At 51.3% G+C, this 17011-nt stretch overlaps 1 protein-coding gene across 1 annotated transcript in view; it reads right to left on the bottom strand.

The window, feature by feature from the left end:
* Positions 1–545: 545 nt before the first annotated feature.
* Positions 546–17011, bottom strand: part of MEGF6 (multiple EGF like domains 6) — a 91035-nt gene continuing 74569 nt past the window's right edge. Inside the window, exons 17-36 of the mRNA XM_054292030.1 lie at positions 16461–16586; positions 15464–15595; positions 14738–14866; positions 14331–14462; positions 13541–13669; positions 12506–12634; positions 11954–12082; positions 10968–11096; positions 10063–10191; positions 9271–9399; positions 8324–8452; positions 6701–6832; positions 6125–6253; positions 5014–5142; positions 4199–4327; positions 3914–4042; positions 3161–3289; positions 2920–3048; positions 1786–1917; positions 546–1240 (exon numbers count right to left, since the gene is read on the bottom strand). Coding sequence (XP_054148005.1) covers positions 1170–1240; positions 1786–1917; positions 2920–3048; positions 3161–3289; positions 3914–4042; positions 4199–4327; positions 5014–5142; positions 6125–6253; positions 6701–6832; positions 8324–8452; positions 9271–9399; positions 10063–10191; positions 10968–11096; positions 11954–12082; positions 12506–12634; positions 13541–13669; positions 14331–14462; positions 14738–14866; positions 15464–15595; positions 16461–16586 — 2531 coding nt within the window. The 3' untranslated portion in view covers positions 546–1169. The remainder of the gene's footprint in view (positions 1241–1785; positions 1918–2919; positions 3049–3160; positions 3290–3913; positions 4043–4198; positions 4328–5013; positions 5143–6124; positions 6254–6700; positions 6833–8323; positions 8453–9270; positions 9400–10062; positions 10192–10967; positions 11097–11953; positions 12083–12505; positions 12635–13540; positions 13670–14330; positions 14463–14737; positions 14867–15463; positions 15596–16460; positions 16587–17011) is intronic.

The following is a 17011-nucleotide window of genomic DNA, read 5'->3' as shown; positions in this document are numbered from 1 at the left end:
ATAAATTCCATCAGGAGAAGAAAGAATTCTTTTATTATTTTCAGGTTGGCCCCTGTGGGAATAATTTAAAGGCCAAGTGCCTGGGCAGGGCTGTGCTGCAGCCTGTGGGGATGGGATGGCATGGGATGGGATGGGATGAGATGGGATGGGATGGGACGGGACGGGATAACGGGATGGGATGGGATGGGATGGGATGGGGCTGTCCCTCTTCTCTGCAGAGCTGGGGTTCTTCTGGCAGTGGCTTCCCCTGCCCAGGAGCTTTGTGCAAACAGACAAAGGGGGCCCTGGGCCCTGGCCAGGGTGATGTGGTGACACTGGACTGGTGACATTCCCCACTGCTGCACGTGCCCAACTCCTGACTGTAACTGGCATGGCAAAATAACTCAGCATTCAGGGCTGGGATTTGCCTTGACCAAATGAGCCAGCTCTTTGTCTCCATTCCATGCAGAATCTCTGACTTCCACACTCGATTTAGGCTTCCTTCTTCTTGGAGTAAGTGACACGGGCAGCACCATGAGCTGGCAAACTCCTGGGCCATGGGCTGGCAAACTCCTGGCATGAAGAACAGGCTCCAGGCCCCGACAAGCTTGTCCAGCACAGCCTGTTCTGTCAGCAGGCACCAGTTCTGGAGCCCTGCATGTTTTTCCCTGGCAAATTGTCACTTACAGTAAAACACCATGGAAAAATCAAATTAAAAAAAAATTCAACTGAGGTGATGCATCCACAGGAGGCCCAGTCTCAGGAGAGCTGACCGTCAGTCCTGACAACACTGTGGAGCAGCTTCCCATAAATATTGATGCATAAATACCTGATTTGGACCACGATTTCAGCCCCCTCCCCAAGCCCAGCACCCAGAAGTTGAAGGCTGGCCAGCAATGTGTCACAAGCTGTCAAAGTCCACTGTCCCCTGAGCAGAATTGATCCCTCCTGCCCTGGTCACTGGTCTCTGGCCATGGGCAGGGCACACGTGTCCTCAGGGCCAGCCCGCGCTGGCACAATGAACTGGTTATACTGGGAGCTTCAGCCTCACTCTGACACCCCAAAAGCAGCAGCTGGGGCTGCCAGGAGATGAGGGCTGCTCGTGTGGCTCAAAAATGAGTTCATTACAGGTCATTGGCTTCTTCAGGTGGCTGCTTGGTGAAACCAAGGCAGTGCTGCCAGAGCAGGACCTACTCCTCTGCTGGCTGGAGCCCCTCCAGGGCCGGTGGTGGTGGCCTGGTGGGTGGCAGGGACTGCATGGCTGCAAAACAAGACAGGACAGGTCCAGGACAGGGCAGCCCTTGCTGTGGGCAGCCCTGCTGCAGGGCTGACCCTCTGCAATGCTGCCAGGCCTGGGGTAACATTCCCTCCCCATTCCCCTCCCCACATAGAGCACCGGTCCCAGTCTGTGGGTTTGGGTCAGACCCTCCTGCCCCACACCCAGCACCCACAGGGGCCACTCTGAGCCCACAGGTTTGGGCAGGGGTGAGGAGGGGGTGAGGTTTCACTGTGGTTGGTGCATGGAATCAACACCCCAGCTCATGCTCAGAGTGGGATCTGTGCCCTGGCTGGTCCAGGGGCACATTTATGGCCAGACTGCTAAACACCTTCAATTTGAGACTTCACAACCCTTCCTGGTGGCTGCAGTGACAGCAGACAGGTCAGAGCAGCTGAGGGGCTGGGCAAGAGGCAGGTGCTGCCCTCAGTGCCTGGACTGAGCTGATTTACTGCTCCCAACCCCACCATGGAACCCAGGCACAGCCTCCCCTCGGGTTTTGTCCCCCACTGTCCCCTCCATGGCCTCACCTTCGCGGCAGGTGGGTCCCGTGTGGCCGTGCAGGCACTGGCACTGCCCGTTCCTGGCGTTGCAGTAGGAGCTGCTGGGGGCACACTGGCATGCCAGGCTGCACTCGGGGCCGAACTGGGTGGGCTGGCACTCTGCAGAGGGAACGGAGCTGCTCAGGTGTGCGGGAATTCAGGACATCCCTCTGTCCTGGATTGCCCAAACACCTGCCAGGGGGCTCAGAGACCCTGGCATGGAGCACAAGACTCCTGTGCCTCTGATTTAGCCCTTGGAAAAAACAATTACCAACCTTATATGAAGAATTACAAGCCACGAAAGTCTAAGTAGAATAATAGTTAGTTTGTCACAGGGTGAAAAAACAGATTTTTGAGGGTTTTAGAATGGGGGTTTGGAGATTGTTTATCCAACAGGTGGTTGTTTCATTGGTTTCATGTGAATTGTTTCAACTTAATGACCAATCAGAGCCAAGCTATGTCAGGGCTCTGGAAGGAGTCACGAATTTTCATTATTATCTTTTTAGCCTTCTGTAAGTATCCTTTCTGTATAATATAATGTAATGTAATGTAATGTAATGTAATGCAATGTAATTTATATTATATATATATATATATAATATAATATAATATAATATTATATTATATTATATTATATTATATTATATTATATTATATTATATTATATTATATTATATTATATTATATTGTATTATATTATATTATATTGTATTATATTATATTATATTGTATTATATTTTTTAAAATGAAAATAAAATTTTAAAAATAACAAATTAAAATTAAAGATTTAAAATTTATACATTAAAAATATAATAAAAATATAATATAAAATAATGGATTACAATAAAATAAACATAAAATAATTAAAATAGAAAAATAAAATAGAAAAAGAAAAATAAAATAAAATATATAATATCATAAAATAATAAAAAAAATTTCTGAGAACATGGAGTCAGATTCATCACTCCTCCCTTCATCTGGGAACCCCCCAAATACAATACGCCACTGTCCCTCTCACCCTGTGAGGTGACACACACCAGAAAAATGCCTCTCCCAGCTCACTGGGAGCAAACCCCCATCACACAGCCCCTTCCTCCCCTGCCCAGCCAGGGCTCAGCTCACCTGCAGCACAGGTGGGGCCGGTTCTGCCCGGGGGGCACAGGCAGCGCCCGCTCACCGGGTCACAGGGGACATCGCTGGGGCAGTCACAGAGGTGCTGGCACCCCTCTCCGTACGTCCCTTCCTTGCAGCCTGTGTGAGACACAGAATACCAGAATAGACCCACAGAATCCAGCCCCTGCCCTGTGTGTCTGGCCCTTGGGATGCCCTCGGGAAGGGTGAGGAAGGAGGAGGATGGAGGTACCTGTGTGGCAGCGCTCGCCCTGCAGCCCCGGGGGACAGCGGCAGCGCCCGGTGACGGGGTCACATGCTGCGCCGTGCTCGCAGTCACAGCGCTGCTGGCAGCCCTCTCCGTGGAACCCTGGGGGACAGCCTGGGACGGGAGAAGCTCGTTAGAGAGGGGGTGAGTGGAAATCTGCAGCAGAGCCTCGGACAGCCCAGAAGGGAGGAGCACAGAACCCAAATTGTACCTGAATTGTGCCTGAATTGTGCTCAAATTGTGCCCAAATTGTGCTTGGCTTGTGCCTGACTTATGCCCAGATTGTGCCTGACTTGTGCCCGACTTGTACCCGACTTGTGCCCAACTTGTGCTCAAATTGTGCCCAAATTGTGCCTGACTTGCACCTGACTTGTGCCAAACTTGTGCCTGAATTGTGCCCGACTCGTACCGGACTCGTGCCTGAATTGTGTCCAAATTGTGCCTGACTTGTGCCCAGCTTGTGCCCAGATTGTGCCCGACTTGTGCCCAAATTGTGCCCAACTTGTGCCCAAATTGTGCCTGACTTGGGCCCAACTTGTGCCTGGCCTGTGCCTGACGTGCACCTGACTTGTGCCTGACTTGTTCCTGACTAGTGCCCAAATTGTGCCCGACTTGTACCTGACTCATGCCTGAATTGTGCCCAAATTGTGCCCAAATTGTGCCCAAACTGTTCCCGGCGCTCCAAGCCCCGCGTTCAGCCCCACGGGGTTTGCTCAGTACCCAGCACCCAACACTCACTGTGCTCGCAGAGGGGCCCGTAGTGGCCCTGGGGACAGCGGCAGGTGCCCGTGGCCGGGTGGCAGGTGCCGTTGTGCAGGCAGGGGCAGCGCAGCTGGCAGGCGGCACCGAAGCTTCCTGGAGGGCATTCTGTGGGCAGAGGGAGAGGCAGAGCTGCTCAGCATCCCCACAACTGAGCTTCAGAGGGCTGCCACAGGTGGGATGACACAAAGTGGACCTGGGATGTGAGCTCCACAATTAGACAGGATCTGATTGTGGAACTTACAGGACTGGGGCCAGGGTTACCTGATTCACAGGATTTTCCCGTCCACCCCGGGGCACAGGAGCAGGAGCCATCGGTGGGGTGGCAGAGCCCCCCGTTGCGGCAGGAGCAGCGCTGCTGGCAGCCCGGCCCGTAGCGGCTCTTCTCACAACCTGCAGGGCCAGAGGAGCAGCAGTGGGCACAGTGTCACAGACATGATTTATGAAAAATCCTTTCATTAGGATCTTTTTCCCCTGAGAAGCTGAGAGGCCTCAGAAAGGAAACATAATTAATAATTATCTGCTGCTGTGGAATGCAATAGGTGGATCTGTGATTGGTCTCATGTGGTTGATTTTAATTAATAGTCAATCACAGTCCAGCTGTCTTGGACTCTCTGGTCAGTCACAAGATTTTATTATCATTCCATTCCTTTCTATTCTTTGCTAGCCTTCTGATTAAATCCTTTATTCTATTCTTTTAATATATATTATATTTTCTTTTAATATAATATATATCATAAAATTATAAAATGTAATATATGTATTACATCTGTACATTATTAACAAATCACCAATATATGACAAATGAAACAAGCAGAATATTAAATATAATAAATATAAAATAAATAAATAAATAAAATATATATTTTATATGTATAATATTATATTTTATATTATATAACATATAATCTATATCATAAATCAGTCTTCTGGAACATGGAGTCAAGATTCTCATCTCTTCCCTCGTCCTGCGAACACCACCACAGGCACAGGGAGCATGAGCAGAGATCTCAGGGCAAGGAAATCATTTCCTGCCCAGGACTTTCCCCAGCCTGACAGCCCTGATGCACGACACTTGCCTTGCTCACAGGTGGGGCCAGCTCTGCCCGGAGGGCACACGCAGTCTCCAGTGACAGGGTGACAGGGGACACCGGCCCCACAGGGACACAGCCCTGCACAGTCCTGGCCGTAGCGGCCAGCAGGGCATCCTGGAGGGAGGAAAAACTCAATCAGGCCAAAGCAGGGCTGGGCAGGTGGGAGGTGGGACAGGGAAAGTTCTGCACAGCACTGGAGCTGAGTGATGGGATGAGAAGGAGCCTCCAGCCCTGCCCTGCTGTGCCGAAGGATCATGGAATGGTTTGGGTTGGAAGAGAGCCTAAAGATCATCTGTTTTCAAACCCTCTTCCATGGGGACACCTCTCACTAAGCCAGGCTGCTCCAAGCCCTGCCCAGCCATGGCTGTACAGCAATACAGCACCGTGTGTCAGGAGAAATCACTTTATCATAAAATAAACAGAGCAGAAAAACATTTCCATGGCCAAGGCAGACAGCAAACTGTCTGTCACAAACATCTTTTATGAAAAATCCTTTTCTTAGGATTTTTCCTCCTGAGAAGCTGAGAGGTCTCAGGAACAAAATGTATACAATGGTTATCTGCTGCTGTGGAATGCAACAGGTGGATCTGTGATTGGTCTCATGTGCTTGTTTCTAATTAATGGCCAATCACAGCCCAGCTGGCTCAGACAGAGAGTACGAGCCACAAACCTTTGTTATCATTCTTTCTTTTTCTATTCTTAGCTAGCCTTCTGATGAAATCCTTTCTTCTATTCTTTTAGTATAGCTTTAATATAATATATATGATAAAAAAATAAATCAAGCCTTCTGAAACATGGAGTCAGATCCTCGTCTCTTCCCTCATCCTTGGACCCCTGTGAACACCGTCACAACTGTCACCTGCAGGCTCCTGCCCTGGGACACAGGGCAAGGCACTACTGCCTGGACAAGTGGACAAAGGACACAGGGAGCCAGTCCTTGGGGTCAGTCCTTTCCCAGGACTCAGTCCTTGTTCTGCTGCTCATCCCTGTAGGGTCAGCAGCCTTTCTGCAGGCAAGATCTGCCTTTCCCACCTCTCATCCCCCCCTGAGGAGGCTCCCCTGCTTTGCCAGCCCCCGTGGCTGGGGCAGAGCTCACCGATGGCGCAGTCAGCCCCGATGAATCCCGCGGGGCAGTGGCACATCCCCGTGGCACTGTCACAGCGTCCCCCGTTCCTGCACCGGCACCGCCGCGCGCAGTCCCGGCCGTACCAGCCCGGGGAGCACTCTGAGGGGACAACAAACAGAGGCTACAAACACAGGGAGAAGGTTCAGACAGCCCGGGGAAACCCACCAGGTGGATTGGCATGGATGTTTCACCCAGGAGAGTTCTGTCTGTGCCAGCCCCAAAGCACCCAGAACTCACTCACACATCTCTCGTGGCACTGGGATTTCAGGATGGCACAGTGGGAGCAGAACACGAACAGAGTGCTCCCCACACCAGCCCGGGGAGCACTCTGAGGGGACAACAAACAGAGGCTACAAACACAAGGAGAAGGTTCAAACAGCCCAGGGATATCCACCAGGTGGATGTGCATGGATGTTTCACCCAGGAGGATGGAGTTCTGTCTATGCCAGCCCCAAAGCACCCAGAACTCATTCACATACATATCCCTCAAGGCACTGGGATTTCAGGATGGCACAGCCAGCACAGGGGATGCAGAGCAGGACTCACCCAGCTGGCAGGCAGGACCGTGGAAGCCAGGGGGACAGACACAGGCCCCGGTGACAGGGTGACATTCCTGGGTGGCTCCGGAGCACTGGCAGATCTGAGCACAGCCCTCCCCAAAGGTCCCAGGCAGGCAGGCTGTGAGGAGACGGGGCACCAAGGTGATTCAGGAGCCATCCCACCCCTCTCTGCAAGGCTTATTTTAAAACATTTCGTTTTAAGCCAGGATTTAGAGAGCCTTTTATGGCAGTAAAATTCTCCGCCACCCAAAAAGCAAAGGGACTCTCATGCAAAGGGGTCATTCACTCCAGGAAATACTTGGATTGAAAGGAAAGGCAAGTACTTAAAGGCATTAAATGCCTTTTGCTGTGCCAGCTCTTCCTGCCCTCACATTTCTGCAGGCTCCACATGCAGACATAGCCAATTCACCACTGTCCTCGACGTAAAGAACATGCTCACACACCTCTGTCCCTTCCAGACTTGCTCCTACCCACAGGAACTCATTTTAACAGTGATTTATTGCTAATCCTCTGGCTAAACACCCAGCTCTGCTTTCCCACTTGGCTCCCTCTGCCCTGCTAACATTCCACAGGCATGCACTTGGTGCCAGCCTGGGAATTGCTCCTTGGCACAGCTCTGCTCTTGGGCTGTTTTTCCTTGTTTATCTGTAAGAGAGTCGGGGGTAGCATGGTTGGGATGGATGGAGACGAGAGATTTTTGAAGTTAGGTTGTGGAACTTGGGGTTTATTGCAAAGGGCCTGGGTGCAGGGCCCTGCTGGGAGCTGCAACCACAGCTCAGAGCAGGCCCTGAAGAGGTAGAGGTAAAGAGCAAGAAGGGAAGAGTGTGGTAAAGACAGAATGGGAGAGTAAAAGAGAGGATCAGAGGGCAAGGTTCCCATTACAATACAATAAATCTTCTTCTGTCTTGGGATTTGGGGTTTATAGCAAAGGGCCTGGGTGCAGGGCCCTGCTGGGAGCTGCCAGCCACAGCTCAGAGCAGGCCTGAGAGAAGAGAGGGGGAGAGAGGATGAGAGGAAAAGAGTGTAAAAGGGTAAGAGAGCAAAAGTGTAAGAGAGTAAAAAGGGGTAAGAGAGTAAAAGGCAAGAGCTAAGACTAAGAGAGCGAGGTTCTCGTTATAATACAATAAATCTTCTTCTGTGTTGAATATTCTGATTTTCACTAACTAATCTAGTACAATATACAAATTTTATAGCATTTCTATATAGCTTATAAGAATCACTACATTACTATACTATGCTACATTTTAAACTTTAAAATTACTCTTTGGATTTCTTTTGCTAAGCTGGCAGGGTCTGCTCTGACCCTTGGACCTGCCTGCAAGCAGAGGGTGTTGTTCCATCAAAAGGGGATTACCTTCAGCTGGCCACACCATTGTTTTCCAGTTGTTCAGTAACTGAGGTATCTCAAAGCTTGCTTTCATTGCAATCTCACTTATAGACTTATAGTTTCTATATTCTCAAAATCTTTTGCCAAGCAATCACATTTACAAGTCTTTCCTGTTTCATCTTCCCCAACATTTATCTTTCTTTTTCCCTTCTATTTTCTGCAGGAATGGCTTGGCCCACCCCATTCTCAGGGCCTGCAGCAGGACCATTCCCATCTCCGTACGTTTTTCACATCCAGAGCCGGTCAGTCCTGGCGGGCAGCCGCACTGGCCAGTGACGTGGTGGCAGGGCACTCCCAGGGGACAGCCACAGCGACTGGCACAGTCCTTCCCAAAGAAACCTGGCAGGCAGGCTGTGGGAAAACAAACAGTGGGATGTGAGCCTGCTGCTGGTGGAGTTCTGGAGAGTTTGAGGCTTTCTGTGCTGACCCCCCAAGAGAAAACTGAATTTGACCTGAGGCCGTGGAGAAAGCTTCTAAAATTGATTGATAGCACTGAGATTGTGGGTGTGGAGTTGGTTAGAATTGTGTGATATGACAGGGTGGGAAACTTAGAGTTTGGGGTTTTAGAATATGGTAATAAATATGGAGAAAGATGGGAGTTTTAGGGTGGAGGCTGCTCCTCCTTTTTCACCTTCTTCCTTCTTCGTGTGTTTGGGTGTTTTTGTGTAATTGCACAGAAAAGTCCACATTGCAGACTCTGAGTGATTGGTTATTGTGTTAAAAGTGAAAATAATTTAGGTGTCATTTCTTAATTGGATAGTTTGGCTTTAAAAGACCTTGTAATAAAAGATAGTTGGCCATTTTGTGCCTTGTTAGTGAAAGACTGCAGAACTCACTGCTGTGAGTTAACATTGATAAATAATGAACACCTGAGTCTGAACATGAACCACTGTCTCAAGTGCCTTCAATCCCAACCTCAACAGAGGGAAAAGGAAGCTGAAAATGGGCATTCTTCCTGGATTTTAGTTGTTGCTATACATGGAAGGCATCAGAGCCTCCTCGAGAGGTTCCTGCCCCAGTGCCAAGCCAGCCCAGCAGCATCTTGTGTCACAGCCTCAAAATATTTTGCCAAAACTTGTAATTCTCATGCAAAATGAGGTCTCCCTCTTCCCAGGCTCTGAGGCAGCTGATGTTCCCCTGTGTTTCCCTCACCCAGGGGTGCTCCTCACCTTTCTCACAGCGCCGGCCCCTCCAGCCCCGAGGGCAGTCACAGGCACCGGTGACGTGGTGGCAGGAGACATTGTCCCCACAGTCACAGAGCTGCTCACAGCGTGCCCCAAACAGCCCCTCCGGACAAGCTTCAGGGATGGAAACACAGCAGAGAGGACAAGTTGCACAAAAAATGTGACTTTTGGGGGCTTTTTCCCCATAGTTCCACAGCTGACTGGGTCTGGATCTTGTGCACACACAGGCAGGTTGAAATACAGCCATGGGGAATGACAGGACCCTAGTTTGGTTCTTTTTAAAAAAACAACAGAATTTCTATCTTTTGGGTGGGTTTTTTCATTAATTTATATTGGAAGAAATTATAGAAGTGCTTTAGACTGCCTGGTGCCCCGTGCTGCTGAGGCTGTGTGGGGTTCTGGGACTCCATGTGACAATGCTGGGAGGGAACACTGTCCCTGAGGATGTGGCAGGACCCAGTGAGGTGACTTAGAGTTTGGAGTTTTAGAATATAGTAGTAGGAGGAGGAAGCTGCTCTGGGTGTGCACCAGCACTTTCAGGACAGCCCTCAGATGACAGGAGCAATGTAGGGTGGAACTGGATGATCATTAAGGTCCCTTCGCACCCAAATCCCTCTGTAATTCCATGGAAGGAGGAAGGGAACAGCAAAACAAGGGCACAGCCAAAACTTCAGCACTGCCACCTCCCTACTGGCTGAAACCTGAATTTTCTGTCTTTGCTTAAGCCCCCAGACCCTCCCTGTGCAGCACCACAGTGCCCAGATCAGCATCACTCACCTGTGTCACACTTGTCACCGGTCCAGCCAGGCTGGCACAGGCAGTGCCCGGTGCGGCGGTCACAGAGCCCCCCATGCTGGCACTCACAGCTCTGCTGGCACTCCAGGCCGTGCTGGCCCTGGGCACAGGCTGGCAGGGGACAGGGTGAGACACTGCCCTGGTTCCCACCCTCCCAGATCCCATCTTCCCAGCTCCCCACACCCCCAGAAAGGACCGAGCGCCCCAACCCCTCGCACGTCACCTCCAACCTCCACAGGAAAACTGGTGGAGCTCTGAGATGCTCTAAAATGCTGAGAATTTTAGACTTTCTGTACTGACAGACTCCCAGGAGAACACTGCATTTGACCTGAGGCAGTGGAGAAGCTTCCAAAATTGATAGAACTGGGATTACAGGTGTGGAGTTTGAATAGAAGTGTGTAATATCACATGGTGGGAAACTTAGAGTTTAGGGTTTTAGAATATAGTGATACATATATAAAGCAAGATGGAGGTTTTAGGGCAGAGACTGGTCCTCCTTCTTTACCACCTTCTTTACCTTCTTCTTAATGGGCTTGGGTGGTATTTTGTAACTGGACAGAAAAGTCCGCATTGCGGACTCTGAGTGATCGGTTATTGGGTTAAAAGTGAAAATAATTTAGGTATAATTTCTTAATTGGATAGTTTAGCCTTAAAAGATCTTGTCACAAGAGATAGTTGGCCATTTTGTGCCTTGTTAGTGAAAGACTGCAGAACCCACTGCTGTAACATTGATAAGAAATAATAAACATCTAAGCCTGAACGCGAACTATTCACAAAAGTGAATCCCGACCCCGACAGAGGTAGAAAAAGGAAGCTGAAAAAAGGGAAAAAAGCATTCCATAGCAAGCTCTGTCTGCCCCAGAGCCATTCCCCAGCTGTTTCCTCACCCAGCTCACAGGCCAGCCCCGTCCAGCCTGCAGGACAAGCACAGCTCCCCGTGGCCGGGTCGCAGGTGCCACCGTTGTGGCACAGGCAGCGCTGCTGGCAGTCCTTCCCATAAAACCCCACTGGGCAGGCTGAGGGACAAACAGGACAGACATCCCGGTCAGGACACACCTCTGGAGGCTTGTGACACACTGCCAGAGCTGTGGGTAGATGGTGTGATACACAGCAACACTGATTTTGATGCAGTGACAGCTTTAGGTGTGCCACCTGCTCAGGTAAGAGGCAGCAGAGTTCTGCCCACACCAGGAGTGGCATTCCTCCCTGTGCTGGCAGGGAAAGCAGGTGGTGTGGAAGGGTTACCTTGCTGGGGAAGGAGGTGGTGTGGGAAGGATTAACTTGTTGGGGTAGAGGTGGTGTGGGAAGGGTTACCTTGGTGGGGTAGAGATGGTGTGGAAGCATTAATTACCTTGCTGGGGAAGCAGGAGGTGTGGGAAGGGTTACCTTGCTGGGGTAGAGGTGCTGTGAAAGGATTACCTTGCTGGGAAAGCAGGTGGTGTGGAAGGATTACCTATTGCTATGGAAGTAGGAGGTGTGGAAGGATTACCTTGCTGGAATAGAGGTGATGTGAAAGGGTTACCTTGCTGGGGTAGAGGTGCTGTGGAATGGTCACCTTGCTGGGGAAGAAGGTGGTATGGAAAGTTTACCTTGCTGCGGTAGAGGTGGTGCAGGAAGGGTTACCTTGCTGGAATAGAGGTACTTGGGAAGGGTTACCTTGCTGGGGAAGCAATTGGTGTGGGAAGGGTTACCTTGTTGGCAGGAGAAGCAGGTGATGTGGGAAGGGTTACCTTGCTGGGGAAAGCAGGTGGTGTGGAAGGATTACCTATTGCTAGGGAAGCAGGTGCTGTGGAAGGGTTACCTTGCTGGAATAGAGATGGTGTGGGAAGGGTTACCTTGCTGGCAGGGCAACCGGGGGTTTGGGAATTGTTACCTTGCTGGCACGAGGGTCCCGTCCACCCCTCGGCGCAGAGGCAGCGGCCGCTGACGTGGCTGCAGGTGGCGTTGTTGAAGCAGCGGCAGGTGTGGCTGCAGTTCTGGCCGTAGCTGTTCTCCGGGCAGGCTGCAGGGGAGCAGAGCAGGCAGGGCTGGTGGGCACTGGGTGGGAATTACAGGGACCAGGCTCCTGCCAACCCTCCCAAGGGGATGTGCCAGGGGTGGTTGGCTGCTCTGGGAAGGGGTTTTGTGGTGTTAAAGAGATTAATGTGACATCCAAACACTGATATCATCACTGTTACATCCTTCGTTATTGGGGAGCAGTTTTGCTGGATGCCCAAGCCTTCATTGCATCCAACCAGAACATGCTCAGGCAGAACCCTCCAGAACCAAAATTAAATTCCACACAGAGGAAATCACAAATGGGGAATGAACAACCCAGAACTCTGGTTCCTATGACCTGGCAGCAGAGACAGCCCTGGCTCCAGAGTGCCATGGAGAGCAGGGCGGGCACCTCCCACAGACACCTGCCCTGGGCACAGACACCTACCCTGGGCACAGCGGGCACCAGTCCAGCCCGGGGGACACTGGCACTGTCCTGTCACAGGGTCACAGTGGGCACCGTTCAGGCAGTCACAGGCTTGCCTGCACTCCAGTCCATAAAATCCATCGGGGCAGGCTGTGGAAAACAAAGGAGAAATCCACACACAGAATGCAGAGCTGGAGCCCTCCCAGAGGGAAAAGGTGCCTGCCCCTTCCTTGGTGGCCTTTGTGGCTGCAGCAGTGTGACAGGGCTGCTGAGGGCAGCAGATACTGGATGCAAGCCCACTGTGGACATTGCAGGTACAGGAGAGGGCAGTGGAGGATCAGGAGAGTGATGGTTTGATGTTCCTGACCACGGAGAGGCTGCTGGGGGAGCTGGAGAGAGGCCGCTCCGAGACCCTGTGTGCAACATGTGCACACTCAGGTGGCCACAGCAGCTCTGTGTAACAGACACATTTTATGAAAAATCTTTCCTTTAAGATTTTTTCTCAAGCTGAGAAGCCTCAAGAACAAAATGTAAACAATGGTTATCTGCTGCTGTGGAATGCAACAAGTAAATATTTGTTTAGCCCACGTAGGTTGTTTCCAGTTAATGGCCAATCACAGTAAGCTGGCTCAGACTCTCTGTCCAAGACAGAAGCTTTTGTTATCATTCTTTCTTTTCTATTCTTAGCTAGCCCTCTGATAAAATCCTTTCTTCTATTCTTTTAGTATAGTTTTAATATAATATATCACAAAATAATAAATCAGCCTTCTGAAACATGGAGTCAGATCCTCGTCTCTTCCCTCATCCTCAGACCCCTGTGAACACTGTCACAGCTGTGCAACCACTGGGTCACCTATTATTTACATTTTCATAGTCCTTTTTTCTCCCCTAAACCTTTTTCCTCCAGAAATAAAACCAGAGGTAGCAGCTTGCAGTTTTGTTGTTCCCCCCATGGCCATCCTGAGGGATTCTCTTTGCTGTAATGGGATGACAAAGTCAGACAGGGAGCACAAACCCTCTGGGGTGGAGGCCTGGTGCCCAGGGCCAGGGACTCACCGTGCTCACAGAAGGTTCCTCGCCAGCCTGGGCTGCAGGTACAGGCCCCACTGACGTGGTCACAGGTGGCTCCATTGTCACACTGGCACTGGTGCCGACAGCTCAGCCCAAACCACCCTTCTGGGCACTCTGAAAGAAATGAGACTGAGCAGCCTGTCCCTTCCTGGGTCCCAGAGGAGCTATCCTAAGGCAGGAGCTTGGATTCTGAATGGAATAAAAATATCTGGCAGCTGAACCCACAACCAGTGGGTTGTGCCCCTTACAGGTGTGTACCCATGTCGCAGACATCTTTTATGAAAAATCCTTTCCTTAGGATTTTTCCTCCTGAGAAGCTGAGAGGCCTCAGGAACAAAACGTAAACAATGGTTATCTGCTGCTGTGGAATGCAGCAGGTGCATCTGTGATTGGGCCATGTTGGATATTTGTAATTAATGGCAAATCACAGCCCAGCTGGCTCAGACAGAGAGTCCGGGCCACAAACCTTTGTTATCATTCTTTCTTTTTCTATTCTTAGCTAGCCTTCTGATGAAATCCTTTCTTCTATTCTTTTAGTATAGTTTTAATATATAATAAAATAATAAATCAAGCCTTCTGAAACATGGAGTCAGATCCTCGTCTCTTCCCTCAACCTGAGACCCCTGTGAACACGGTCACACACCGACATCACCCTGGGCACTGGATCAGCATCACAGCCAAGGAAAGGGACTGGGCTGGAGCAATGCTCTTCCCTGGAGCCCTGCAGGCCCTGGAGGGTGGGAGGACAGGCAGGGGAGGGCAGGGCTGCACTCACTCTGCTCACAGTGGGTGCCCGTGTAGCCGGCCTCACAGTGGCACTGCCCGCTCTCGGTGCTGCAGCTCCCGTCACTGTTGCTGCAGTTGCAGGTGTGGGCGCAGTCAGGGCCCCAACGCCCCAGGTCACAGGCTGCAAAAACACAGCAGGAGCCATCACTGGTGTGTGCCACAGAGCATGGCATGGGCACAGTGCTGCTTTCACCAGCAGGCACAACATCCCTTAGGCACAAGGACAAACAGAGGCACTGCCAGCACCAGACAGACACAGCACAGAAACCAAAAGGATTTCAGAGAGATTTCCCTGGCAGAGGCAGGAATCTGACAGGAATTTCCTGCATGAAGATGAGAATGGAGCAATGGCAGCACAGCTTGGCACAGGTCAGGGTGGCAGGGCAGGTGCTGTACCTCGCTGGCAGTGGTGCCCCGTCCAGCCCGGCGGGCAGCTGCACGTCCCCGTCACAGGATGGCAATGTCCCTCGTTGGCACAGCTGCAGCTCAGCTGGCAGGCGGGGCCGTACCAGCCAGGTGGACACACTGCCAAGGGAAACAGGGAGGGAGGGACTGCAGGTGGCTGCTGGAATCCCAGCCCTGGGCGGAGCTGCTGGGTACCACAGTGCTCCGGCAGAGCTCTCACACCTCGAGTGCAGCGCTGAATGGGACAAGGGGCTCAGCATTCTGCCTTCTTTTCTCCTGCTGCAGAAGTTACTACAATGGACATGGGGTTAGAGGGACTGTGAAGTCCCCAGGTTGCACCCCAATGAGTGAAGGAACAGAGATGTGCACAGAGCATGGCACCACATGGTGGGTCACTGGATGCTCCAGTAGATGCTCCAGCTCAGCTGAGATATCCCCAGTTCTGCTGGAGATGAGTGTGCACTCACCATCCTGCACTCACCATCCTGCCCACCCCAGCCTGCACATCCCAGCCTGCACATCCCAGCCTGCACATCCCAGCCTGCACTCACCATCTTGCACACCCCATCCTAAACATCCCAGCCTGCACTCACCATCCGGCACATCCCAGCCTGCACTCACCATCCTGCACTCCCCATACTGCCCACCCCAGCCCCACTCACCATCCTGCACTCACCAGCCTGCCCTCACCATCCTGCCCACTCCAGCCCCACTCACCATCCTGGCAGCGCTGCCCGGTGTACCCAGGCGGGCACACACAGGCTCCGGTGGCGCGGTCACAGCTGGCGTTGTTGGCACAGTCAGGGCAGATCTCCTGGCAGCCCGGCCCCCAGAGACCCTCAGGGCAGGCTGGAGTGTGAGCAGACAGAGAACACAGAGCGCAGGGATCAGAGCTGAGGTGGCAGAGGGAAATGTGAGACCTTTTGGGCTCCCTCTGTGCTCATGCGAGACGTGGATTTTGTTCGCAGCACAGCCTGGCCCTGCCTGCTCCACAGCACTCTCTAAGTGCTATTCTGAGCTCACTCCAGCATTTTCATGCCAATTTTGGATTTGCAGCCACTTCCAGGGAGCTCCAAGGGCTCCTCAGTGGAAAATGGTGCTGCTGGCACAGGGGCTCCACAGCTGCTGTCACACCATGGACAGCACATCAGTCACTGCTCTGGAACCCACTGGGAGCTGCAAAGAAGGAGCAAAAGGCTAAACTGCTAAAACCAGGGCAAGAATCCTTCTCCAACCGGTCCTAAGCTGCTCCAGGGCCTGGAAAAAAAGGCAGCTTGAGATGTATGGTAAGCACTGTGCACACGTAGTTTCGTTGCTCAGCCAAACTCTAGGAGCAGGACATCTCAATGTGAATAATACCTTCCAGCTGCTGCAATACTGCATAATCATGCAAAAGCTTTCCATTTCAGACTCTCTAGTTTTCCAGCAGTTAAAGAGTAAGCTGGTGAAGGCAATTAAAAACATGCATCAATAAAGAAAGGTTCCTCTCCTACATTGAGGACTGCAACAAGAAAAAAATTTTCATATTTTTCATCGTGTTGTTTAGGACTCACCATCAAAAGCTGCAATTTTCTCTAATTTTCCACAAAGACGATTCTAACTGCACTGGGTATTTTCAAAATGAGTTTTAGTAAAAGCAAAGCAACAGGTCTACACCAAAATCCCTTCCTCCACACTGAAATCCCTGAGTGTTTGCTCTGCTGCCCGTGCTCACCTTGGGCACAGTCGTGTCCTGTCCAGCCAGGTGGGCAGTGGCACTGCCCCGTGCTCCTGTCACAGGATGCCTCTCCACAGGCACAGGGATGCTGACAGCCTGGTCCAAATGTCCCCTCAGGGCACTCTGTGGGAGAACAGCAGGGTCAGAACATCCCCTTCAAGATACCCAAGAGCATTTTACCAACCTGGCCCTGCAGGCTGAAGGAGCCTCTGGGTCTGTTTGGGGTTCCCAGAGCTGTGAGAGGTTCCCACCTGTGCTCATGGTTTAGTGGGCATGGTGGTGTTTGCTCAGAGGTTGGATTTGGTGATCTTGGAGGTCTTTTGCAACATTAGTGATTCTGTGAGCTTGGGTGTGACCTCTCTGTGAGCCACTCTGGTCACCTCCAGCATTGCCCTGGTCTGTCTGCCTGTTGCGTGTCCTTTCAACAAATATTTCTTCATGCAAGAGTGACCATCACATCCCCCAAAAACTGAGGCCAAACTGATCTCCAGTCTTTGGACAAGCCACCGTGCTGTCTCTGGGCTGGGGTGCAGAACACCAGGGTCACA

This window comes from Melozone crissalis, unplaced genomic scaffold, assembly GCF_028551555.1.
Source record: "Melozone crissalis strain CALT ecotype California unplaced genomic scaffold, PUWL_Pcris_2 ptg000107l_1, whole genome shotgun sequence".
NCBI lineage: Eukaryota > Metazoa > Chordata > Aves > Passeriformes > Passerellidae > Melozone > Melozone crissalis.
Note: the sequence above shows the minus strand (reverse complement) of the source record. Positions and strands in the feature narration are given on the sequence as shown.